General features: G+C 36.0%; 1 protein-coding gene across 4 annotated transcripts in view; it reads right to left on the minus strand.

Moving 5' to 3' along the window:
• LOC122999546 (triadin-like) overlaps positions 1-12,263 on the minus strand; it is a 40,897-nt gene that overhangs the window by 26,502 nt on the left and 2,132 nt on the right. The window contains exons 2-7 of one of the 4 annotated variants that reach the window (XM_044376524.1): positions 4,785-5,000; positions 2,807-2,857; positions 1,216-1,341; positions 1,064-1,090; positions 441-509; positions 21-47 (exon numbers count right to left, since the gene is read on the minus strand). In XM_044376524.1, coding sequence (XP_044232459.1) covers positions 21-47; positions 441-509; positions 1,064-1,090; positions 1,216-1,341; positions 2,807-2,857; positions 4,785-5,000 — 516 coding nt within the window. Of the gene's footprint in view, positions 1-20; positions 50-440; positions 510-1,063; positions 1,091-1,215; positions 1,342-2,806; positions 2,858-4,784; positions 5,001-12,263 lie in introns of those variants that run through there. The other 3 variants (XM_044376525.1, XM_044376527.1, XM_044376528.1) reach the window with 3 other exon arrangements.

Consider the following 12,263-nt stretch of genomic DNA (forward strand, 5'->3'; position numbering starts at 1 on the left):
AACAGACAGGAGGTACATACCTTTACTTCGGGATGGTAGAAATTCTCCTACAACATAAATAAAGGAATAGAAATCAGCAACAAAAGAAAACAAAACAAATATGCAAATTTAACTGGATCGATCCAGCATGCTACAGTATGGACATCCATTCACATACAGTACATTGACAGGTTTTGCAGTTTTAATAGCTTAGTGGCAGCTGTTATGAAGAAAAGTTTGATAGAATCAAACCAGCTTCTATGAGATTTCAGTATATTAGTGCAGCAGAATAATAAGACACAACACCTAAGTTTAGCTTTTGTTGAACACTGGTTGAGTACTGTTGTTGCCTCCATTAGTTGACTGTTACTGGGGATAAGGAACAAGATTGTGATTATCTATTAGATTATCTATCAAGAGTTAATCTGCATGATTATAGAAAAATAGCACTTATAAAGTACCTTTTGCTTTCTTAATCTTCACCTCCACTTCCTCCTCCTGCTCCTCCTCCTCCTCCAACCATCTTGAATCTTTGAGATGGTTCAATAGATTAAGTTATCTTGAAACTACCACCATAATAAATGTCTCTGGCCATGTTGTCACCTGTACGGTATGTCTTTCTACAGTCCCTCATACACACACTTTCTGTGAGCTTTTAACAAAACAAAAAAGTAGCTGTAAAGTAACTGAACTGTGTCTGTGAGGGTAGCAGCTTCCTCCAATGGCATCATTATCCATCACACGAATTTTCACAAAGATTTTTGCCTCGTAAAGTCATGTAAAGAAAACATGTTGTACATGTGCTGTTCAGTGTAGTGAACAACAGTTGTCAAAGCATTGGTGGGTCTTTATGAATGATCTCAATGGGTGTTTAAATGAGCATACACATATCCTACAGATAAACTTGTGGCAAATACATTTTTAGGTTTATATTTTTAATGTTGTCTGTACACTGTATGTAAGGAACAGCACATGTAATGCAGCACAGCATGAACAAGATGTTCAAATAGCAGCAAGCAAGGCTTCATTTCATTTCTGCAGATGAATGAATGATCATTGCACAGGAAATAGAATCACTACAAACCTTTTTTTCTCACTGCGTATAGATTTCCTAAAGAAGAGAAGAAGGAAATGAGTAAATGCACTGCAACGTCGTGATTTTATCAGATAAACTAAATCCCAGATGTTCTTTTTGTAGCTTTATGGAAGCTTTATGTGCACTGTGAATGAGTGTACCATCGTCTTCTTCAGGAGCAACCAGGTTGGCAGCAAATTTTAATATTGCACTGAACATGTTTGTTGTTTCCTCCAAGACGTAGTTCACCGCATGCACGGGGTCTGAGCCGATCTTGGTGAGGCCTCCTGGTTGAACATGAAGACAAACACACAAACACATCAGTTGATTTAGTTACTCGTTTAGTTAAAATTACAATCGTACAGTTGATTCCCTGGTTATTCTTGACCAAACCAAACAAATCCCATTTCAGTCAGAGTTTCTTAACTCTCACTCAATGCTCTGTTATCAGCTTTACCTGCATTGAGGAAATGTCCACAAACATAAACTCTAAAGCAAAGGGTTAAACTGGGGTGGGGCTACAGGAGTTGAACTCATAAAGCTGAATCTGGATTTAAGGAATTGATTAGTGTCATATTAAGAGCAGAGCTTACCCACCTCCCAGTTTAACCACAGCCAAAGGCCTTCAATATAACACATTGCTGTGCAAAAGCGTTTATAATTCACACTGACCCTCATTCATCAAGTTATTAGAGATGTGTTCCAATCTGCTTTTACTGTAAATATAACGCCATATTGTGTTTTTCTCATTACATTTAAGTTCTAAAAGGTGATTTTAACAGGTTTCTCAATGGGAAACACAGTTTGTGAGATGATTTCATTAAACAGACGAGAAGATTTGTAAGACTCTTCCACAGTTTCTGTGACAGTTTGATGAAGGAGGGCCAGTGTTCCCAGTGCAACCATTACTGAAACATTGTTTGTTTTGAATCAGGGCAGAAGATTCAGAAACTGTGTGAAAGCTGAATATTAAATTAGCATTTTCATGTAGCTATTAACTGCATCAGTCAAACATATTTCCACTTCTGATTTTCATCGTTTTCAAACGTGAAGCTTAAACTAAGACACTCACAACACTGAATTCAACCGTATCTATCTTCTACAAAAAGCAAACAGCTGAACTATTCACTGGGAAATATAGTTTATATAAATATATATAAAATATATATTTTATAAAAAATATATTTAAAAAACATAAATATCAGAAAAATATATCAGTAAGATGCATTTAAAATAGGATTATCCTGTCTGTAAAATAAGATAAATCAAAATCTTCTGACATTTCTACCTTAATATTTTAAATCCATCTTACTGATATATTTTTCTGATATTTTTCTGTTTTTCTGATGTTTGTGCTGAATGAAATCAAACTCATCTGAAGTTCAAATATTCAAAACCATCTTTTTCTTTGAAACCTAAATATTTGTGGTCTTTAAATATCTGAACATTTGTTTTCCTCACACGTAAATATGCAACATAAAAAATAAGATAAACATGCTAAAGTAATGATACATAAATGTCTTTTCTACACAATAAACTATTGACATCAGAGCATATTACTATACATCTGAACACTTACTGTCAATATCAACCATGAGTGCAGCCTGCATTCAACAACCATCCACAGGTGGCTGTGAAGCACGTTCTAACATTGATAACTAATATTAGCAGTCAATGTTAGGTAATTAATTAGTAGTTTTTATCTGCAGCTCCAGAAAAAGCTCCTGGTCTGAGGTTAGTAAGGTGCCTTGCCTCTATGCCCTGATTCCTTTAAAGCCTTCCTGACGACAGAAGGCGGGTGACCTGGTTGGATGAGAGACAGTGGCAATAAGCAAAGAAGTCAAGCACCATGGTGAGGCAAAAAGAGGAAGAAGGGGTTAAAAGAAGAAGGAGAAGGAGAGGTGCTGTAAAGCGTTTCTGTGTTCACAATGTGATGGGATGATGACAATTAAGATATAACATACTACTGCTTGTAATTTGGTAAGAAAATGTGGATTTTAATCAAAACTGTGGCTGAGAGGACAAAAGAGAAGTTGATATTTCTCTTAAAATCGATGCACACATGATGTGAATGTCTGCACTGCTATGTTTTGGCTTTGCTGCTGGGTTCTTCCAGCTTCTTTCAGTGAGAATCATTTGTAATAATTGTAATAATTAAGGAAATTAAGTTTTAATGAAGGAAGATGTTCTTGTTAGAGTTAGAGAATTAAGCAGAGCTGACCACAACAAAAATTAATTAAGTTTTAGAAGCATTGTTACTTAAGTTCTTTTTAATTTTACAAGGAGAAATTGAACCAGTGCTTGCAACTTCTTGACATATGAACATATGAACACAGTATATTAATAAATCTAATACCAACGCAGTTCAATGTGCTGAACAGAAACATAAAGATATAAAATCATATAGAAGTAAAAGAAAAAAAGAAAGATGTAAAAAATGCTGTGATATTAAACAGTCATGAGATTACTGCTCTTCATTGTAAAATAACAAACTAATTTGTTGGTTTGTACAAGTGCTGCATTAAAACTACATGTACCAGCATGAACCAGACATGAGTTTCTGCTAAAATGTTTAACTGACTGTTGGTTTTTGTGATTTTCTGTTATTTATATACTGTTAGGATGTCGGATGTCTATGCTAAACAGGGTCATAGTTCCATAACTTTATGTAAACGTGTGAATGCATGAATGTATATAAATGCTCCCTGCAAGTCAAAAGCTTGAACTGTATTCCAGTAGAGCCTCAGAATAAAAATATAGACCTGTAAATGTACAAAATATGTCTGCTTTAAAGAAACCAACAAGAAGCAAGTGTTTCTGCTTGCATGACACTTCTGTAGACAAAGTAGTCCTTAAATGTTCTGCTAGAATCCACTAGCAGCTATGCTAATTATGATGTAATTCATGACATTGCTGACCATATACACATGACATGATGTTACAGAAACACCTTCTCAGTTAACAGCTACCTTCTCACTCCTGTTCTTTAGATCTACACCCTCCATGCTGAAACACTGCAAGCCAAACTGACCCTTCTGGTGGTTCAGTGTTCAAACTAAAGGCAAAATAAAGACTAAATAAACAACCTCTGTGGAAATCAATCTTGTGTGATCACTTCATAATCAAACTTAATAATCTATAAATGCAGTGCAAAATCCTTAGACATTACAATAACATTCTGCACACTTTGTAGTAGAAAACAATAAAATCTTTAAACAGCAATATATATATGATAATTATAATAATAATTATAATTAACACTGATATGTTACAGTATGTAAGTAGTCTGGTTGCTGAACTTGTGATGAGTGACACTTCAGAGTTAGTTTTGAGCTGATATTATGTGCCAACATTACCACAGAGCTGGCTGGAGTGCCACTAACTGGAGCTGAAAGCTGTTAAAAATTAATTCAAATTCTAACCCTCAAAACTGGCAGCCATTTATGAACCAGAGCCAGTCCACATTTGATTCTCTGGTGCCAAAACTCAGCCAAGTGAGCCAACGTTTAGCCACAGTGTGCCTGACTTGTCTGGCTGAGTAAAAGCTGGCTGTGTCAACATGTATTTATAAAACTCAACCTGGCAGTTTATTTCCCAATTTCAGTTGAGAAGAAACTAAAACTTCTTTCACAACACTGTAGCTCTTCTTCTTCAGCGTCTGTTTCCGTTGAACACACGCCTTTACGTGAAAGTCGAGAGGCGACAATGAGCAACAAACATCTCTCCTTACCTGAAAATGTCTTGTAGTCCATCAGATCAAACATGATGACAAAAACACAAGACCACGTAATGACGAGGGCCAGGACCAAGATCCAGGCCAGCGGTGAGCTGAACGTAGAGTAGAGGTCATCTATGAAAGTTTTCTTGGACGTCCGCGTAAGTGGCGACACGGCGTCTCCGTTCTTGGTGTCGATGACCATGGTGGTCGTGGTGGTCGACGACCGAGCTGAGGGGAGAAAAGCATTAAATATTAGTAGCAGTTGAAACTTTTATTGAAATGCTGCTGTTTGTGATGTTCTTGAGTCATACTGAGAGCTGTTTCTAATATTTTGTCCACCTCAGTTATATCAGTGAGGGTGAATTAAATCTTAGAAACATGTCTGATGCAACACAGTTCAACAGCACCACAATCCACAGCTTCAAAATTGACCATAAAATTTAATCAAACTGGCAACCTGGTGAACTTCTTATGTTTTGTTTTCTGTTTTGGGGGGGGGGGTTTCTTGAAATATGAAGTCTGATCATGAGAAAACGTTTGTGATGTTGAGTTGACAAAATACTGTAATTATTCTGTGATTCTGAGAGATTGTTTGGCGCCTTGTAATGTGAGGATCAAGGGAAAATTTGCAATCAGGGTATTCCTCTAATTATCTAATGATCACAAGTAAACAATCCATCTCCTCTCTACAGCTTTCTGTGAGGAAGTGAGAATACATTTACTGTTTCCTTTCCCTGTTTGGAAATGATTACATGGCCTTGTTATACACTCACAGACCTAAATATAAACCTCCCTCCTCACTCTATGTTCTCTGCATACAGCAGCAACTCAGTTTACTACAGATTACCAACAATAGGCTTGATCTCACAGCATGATCGCAAGTATAATAATTAAATAGCAGTGGGTAGAATAATGTTACACACTGCTTGGGATAAAAGCAGAAAAACAGACTCAGAAGTGAAAACTAGAACAGCATGAAACAGCAATTACCAAATGAACACAGCAGGCCAAGAGAGAGAAGGAAGAAAGGTCAAACAGGGGAACTATAAATGACTACCGAAGCAAAATAAAATAATAAAACTGTCAAAGAGTCTGAATACGCCTTGAATGGACCTGAGCAAAAGTCACCTCATAAAAATATTTTCCATACAAGGAGGCTGCTGCATCACTGCTGATGTGTTGAGTTAGAAAAACATTATGATATTTAAGGATCCCTTTAATATCTGCCATTTATGACCATGATGATCTGTTATGATGGAAAGGTAGTTTAGAGAACAGAGACAGGTCTGTTACTGAGTCTACATTTGGTTGAATTCTGCAAAAAACAGTTTATTTTTCTGGCCACTGAGTGTCTCTTTAGTTACAGTAGAGATGAATATCTTGTTAAAGTACTTCCTGTAGTATGTTTCAGTTCTATTAGAGAGAGTCTGATGTGGTGGGAAAGTCTACAGTGACTGTGGGGTGCATTAAAGATAACAAAGAAAGCTGCTGTTGTCCTGGTTTTCAGTCATATTTACACTTTATTTAACATTACAGAAAACATCTTGGCATTAAAACTGCATCTAAAGATTTTAAACCACCAGGAGACAGAAAACCACAGCCACCACATATCACCAGCATAAAGTTGTCATGCTAACATGTTAGCAACAGCTACCTACATCCAAACATCCGACAAACACTATAATTCATTTGCAGCCATGTTTCTGGCCACCTGATAGATGGAAGTTGAAAATTCACTCTGTTTATCTCTGGTTTAATCTCAATTTAGTGTCTGTCATTAAAAAGCTCAACTCTTGGATGTTATTGTTCATTTTTTCTGTATTATGTACAACACACTCACATTACACAGGGTGGTTTTGGGAAGAGCTGCAACGACAGAAAATTAATTTTGCCAATTAATTAATTGACAAAAATGACAAACATTTGTTGGTTCAATGCTCTAAATTTGAGAATTTGCTCTTCTTTGTCATACCTTACTATAAATTTTATATTTGGGGGTTTTTGGCAGTTGGTTGGACAAAATAAGACTGAGGACGTCACCTTAGACTCCAGGATGTTGTGATGGGTGAGTTTGTGATGAGTTTTGGACTGTCGATCAGACAAAACGAGACACTTGAGGACCTTCTCCTTGAACTTTTATTATAACAGGCATTTTGCACTGTTTTTTAAACATTTTATAGATTAATCATGAAAATAATCTGCAGATTAATCAATAATAAAAACAATTAGCTGCAGTCTTGTTTCAGGCAAAGTTAAAATCAGAATTATTATTAACCAAATGCAGATAAAATTTTCTTCAATAGGCCTGTTTGTTAATAGGCTACAGTGCTAGCTCTGTGGTAACAACTAGCTAACTGTTTTCCCTTTTATAGCAACTAATTAGCATTGCCTTTTTATTAAAAATGTAATTAATTTAGCAGTGTTACTAGACTGTATATAATCACCTTTTCCAGTATGTGTACATTTTAAGCACTCATTCATATTTCAAGTTACATTTCATGCCAGTAAGGCCTTTCAAAGTGAATGTCAACGGTCCAGTACCATCCAAGGAACAGAAGGTCATAACATAAATCAACAGTTTAATTACTGACAATATTCCCAACATGCTTTTAATTGAAGGTTACATAGTTTTGCCACTTTCATAATCTGGAACCAGTGCAATCTGCTTTGTGTTTTCAGTTGCCTTAAACCGAGTTTGCTACAATATTCTGTAATAAGGAACAACAAATATTGTCAAATAACTCTTGTTTCCAACATTTGTGCATATGTTGTATTAAGACATGTAAAAATACTCTGCTTGGGACAATAATGTGTGTGTATAATTACTATATTAAAATCCGTAAAATGGCATTTCCTCCTTCTCCCTCATTACAAAATCCAGAGTTTATGAATATGTAAATATATTTCATTTCAAAAGTTTAACTGCTGGACACAAGATGTCTCCTACTTCACTGTAAAGTCCATTCTCAGCACTGGAGGCTTCAAGTTTCCACATCACACTTGTGTTAGTTGAATATTGGACCATGATTGGCTCCAAACTATTTGTGATGTCACAAATCATGCTGGTAGTCCCGTCCATAAAAAATTTGATTTTCAGTGACCTCAGAGAAACTGTCCTCCTTGGATGTGAAAACAAACTCTGCACATACATCATTCTGCACAGTGAAGATTAAACATTCAACTGAAGGAACAAGAAGAAAAACATATTTGAGTGGAGAGAGACTTTAATAATAATAATAATAATAATGCAGGATAGTCAGTTATAGTGTAGTTGCTAATGTCACTCTGTGTGTGTGTGTGCGTGTGTGTGTGTGTGTGTGTGTGTGTGTGTGTGTGTGTGTATTAGAGGAGCTCACACCACCTGTTGACTCTCTTCATCTCGCTGTTGGCAGCTGCTGTCGGTTACTCTGTTACTGCTGACTCAAACAGCTTAGCAGCGCTCTAAACACACACAGACACCTCCGACTGACTTCATCACTTTGATTCCAACAGGTCCGTTCAAAATATAACTCACCTCATATAACATATTGAGGAACGACTGTGATTGTGAGAACTGGATGGCTGCTAGGTTTATGGTTTAAGCAAATGTGACAAAATGTTCTCAAAAATGTTAAAATGAAAGAGCATCAAACACCAAGCACATATGCAGTTTTCCTGCTGAGCTTTAACTAAAGTAAGAGCAACATATTTACTATTTTAAAAAGAAAAACAAACATCCAAATCAAACTGTGGCTGTTTGTCCTCCTAACCAGAACAACATATCTTGACAACTACTGACCACACTGCTATGAAATGTGGTTCAGATACTCCTAGATCCCAAAGGATGATTCTGGGAGCAGATTTTGGGGACACTGACTGTTCATCTAGCACCACAAGGGGAAATTCAACATCTCACATTGACTAACACTGCAGTCATTGAGCTTGAAACTAAAAGAAAGTAATAAAAGAAAATTTGAAATTGAAAAAAAACAAACTAATTCCTGGATTCTTTAATTATTTATGTAGTTTTCATTAACAGCTATAGGCGAGAGAGGACAAGCTCTAACATTCACACAAGCAACTTTCAAATTTAATCAGGACTAAAGTTAATTAGGTGCCTAAAACAGCATATGTTGCTTATGAAATGTGCTTCATAAATAAGAGAAGAGGCCAATTTAATGTAAATGCAAGAACATTCTGAATCGAGACCGTCATACGATATAAAATTAATCTCATGTAATCTAAAAACAGTCACACAATTGAACGAAAGTCATAATACAAGTCATGTCATATTTCTTTTGCTAGAAGCTACTATGCTAGCAGGCCAGTGCTAACAAACAACCAGGCTAACAATAACCATCAACAGTTCACCCCAAATGCTCACATATGGATATTTTTTAAGCTCACACACCTGATAAATTTAAATGTTAATTATCTGTCAGAATTTCACCCACATGCTCAAACAAGTTTGTATGTGAATGAATGAATGTTGAATGAAGTAAATAAGAGAGAGCTAGTGTGCAAGTTTGTGAAGCAACTATTGCTATACACAAACTACACATAGAAACTTCTCAGTTACATTTACACTTTTTTCTATTAGTCGTTTTGTCTATTTTATGAAAAATTCTCGTTATAATTATTTTAAGTCCAAGGTGACGTCTTCAAATGTCGTTTTTTGTCTGATCAACAGTCTAAAATCCAAAAATATTCAGTTTAAAATCCTCACATTTGAGAATATGCAACCAGAATATTTTATGCATTTTTCCTTAAAAAATGATTTTAATTGATCATCAGAATAGTTTCTGATCAATTTTCTATCAATGATTAATCATTGTAGCTGTACTCATTAACAACTAGGCTTCAAATGAAACTTTGAATGAGATTTTTACAGCTAAACAAACACTAATCTACGGCTCAAACTGACTCAGTCAATGTTATTCACTGAGGTCTTTCAGAGGTTGTGATATTTTAGACCTTTTACAGCAACACACAGATCCATTAAATCCATAAAATAGATCCATAAAACTGCACTGGGAGGTGTGGTTTTACTGTGAATAAGGTCATAGTAAAACCACACCTACAAATAGCAGTTTGACTGTCAGCGACTGAGAAGAAGAAGGATTAAAGCTTACTCAGGACATTTTATTATGTCATTTATTCTGTTGCTGAGTAAAGAGAATTTTGCTTCCTCTTCTGGTCTTTTCTGGGTAGATTTGAGCACATAGTCCAGTTTCACTTCTCTAACCTGTGGTAACACTGCTGCTGCTTCTTTATAAACTGGCTTAATTCAAGTTTCTAACATTTAGGGAAAGAACAGCATCAACCAGCAGACAAAAATACATTTTTTACCCTTATATTGATGTCTGCTGACAGTCGGTCTGTACATTCAACTACTGATCAGATTCCCGTAAAATTGTGTAAGATTTCAGGGACTCCGTTCACTTGGCATCTAGGGTCACTGTCAGGTCAAGTTTTAGTTGCATCAATATCTTATTAACAAACTAATTTCTGGATTCTTCAATAATTTATGTAGTTTTCATTAATAGCTATAGACAACAGGAGGAACAAGCTATAACATTCACACTGGCAACTTTCAAATTTAATCAGGACTAAAGTTAATTAGCTACCTAAAACAATATAGGTTGCTCATGATATGTGTTTCCTAAATAAGGGAAGAAGCCAGATTAATGTTAATATAATCATCTTGTTATATATTTTGTTGTGGGTTTTAGGTTCCTGCTTTCGTCATGTTGGGCAGAACTGAGACCATGTTTTTGGTTTTCTGCTGACCCTTTGACCTTTTCCCAAGTGTCACCATCAAGCAAATAATTTCCACTTATACACGCACAATATCAAAATAAAAATAAAAAAAACACTTACTGAGCATATTCATGCCCTCAAAAAGGATGAACCATTTTCACTTTGGTCACTCTGTGAGCTTCTCCTCCAGCAAAACCCTCAGATTTGACGTCACCATGATGACACACATGATATTATAACAGATCATTAAAACATTAATAACTTCACTTTGATGCCTCTGTTGACTCTCTAAACCCAACTCTAAAAGGTTTGATCATCCATCTGTGCATGATTCTTCCTTTAATGGCTGATCTGTCTCCACATTGACATTTCTGTTGTTATTCTCTTTCTGTATCCATGACAGCTAATCTGAGAGCATTAGGAGTCATTAGGAGCTTTAGTGTTTGTCTGTTCAGAATATAAGTAACTGTGCCATAACATTACATTTCCTTAATGAGTGCACCGAGCTGAACTAAGCGCGGCAGAGACCTTTACGATGCAGCTGGTCGAGCATGGCGGAGCTCTTAATCAGGTTGTGATTTATGTTTCCATTTCTCCAGCTAACAGGAGTTCAGTGCATCTACTGTAATGTGAGTCTGTCCATTTTAATTGGTTACCAGTTAGAAGTCTTAGGAAAAGGATTACAGGTCATGCATACATATTCTCTATAATATAATGCATAAACTGTTACTCTCTGTGTCCATGTATTTGTCTTGATTTTAATCAATGATATTGAACTGACAATATTATAGTCATAACTTTGATCCACTCTGCCTCACAGACGTCATTTTATTCCCCACTTTGAACCTTTTCCATGGCGAAAGCTTTGTAAACACTCTGATCTGGCTTTTTACTGAAGTGATTACTTTAAAACACACTTGCTGCCAAGTGATTCCATAGCCTCTATATTATAGTAGCTGTTAACATATTGGCTTTTTCAACTGGAAACACAAGAAGCACTGTAATGTCATTGCATGTTTTTGTTTTTTAGTGAAATGTCTCAACAACTTTTGGATGGATTGCTGTGAAATTTGGTAGATATCCACCATTTCCAGAAGATTAATCCTGATGATTTTGTTTATTCGCTGACTTTTCATCTAGGTCCACCAGCAGGTCAAAGTCTTTATGTATCCTGTGAAATATCATACGTCTACTTGATGAATTGGCACAAAACCTCATACAGATATTCACGTTTACCAGATGATGTATCTTAAATGACTTTGGAGATCCAAAGACTGTTGACTTTAGTGCCACCATAAGGTTGACATTTGTGGTGTTTTGTGAAATGTCTCAACAACTACTGAATGGATTCTCATGAAATGCGGTACAGACATTCACGTTTCCTTCAGCATGACTTGTAATAACTTTTTTGATTCCTTAACTTTTCATATAACCACCATCCCCATCAGGTCAGGATTTCAATTTGTCCAATACTTTGTTTGACATTCCATTACTTTGTGTTTAGTGCTAATTAGCAAATGTTAAACTAAGATGAACATTACACCTGCTTTACATCAGCATGTTAGCAATGCCATTGTGAGCATGTTAGCATGCTGTCGTTTTTTAGAAGAATTGCTCGATTTTGTCTTGTATAGGAGCCAAAGGCAAACAAAAACTGTTTAAGTCTTGTTATCCTGAGACCTCAACTTAATTAACTTTTTAACCTCAGGTCTGTGTAGTGATGACTGTGATTGTTTCTGATGCTTCTTGGGC

This window comes from Thunnus albacares, chromosome 16, assembly GCF_914725855.1.
Source record: "Thunnus albacares chromosome 16, fThuAlb1.1, whole genome shotgun sequence".
Classification (NCBI taxonomy): Eukaryota; Metazoa; Chordata; class Actinopteri; order Scombriformes; family Scombridae; genus Thunnus; species Thunnus albacares.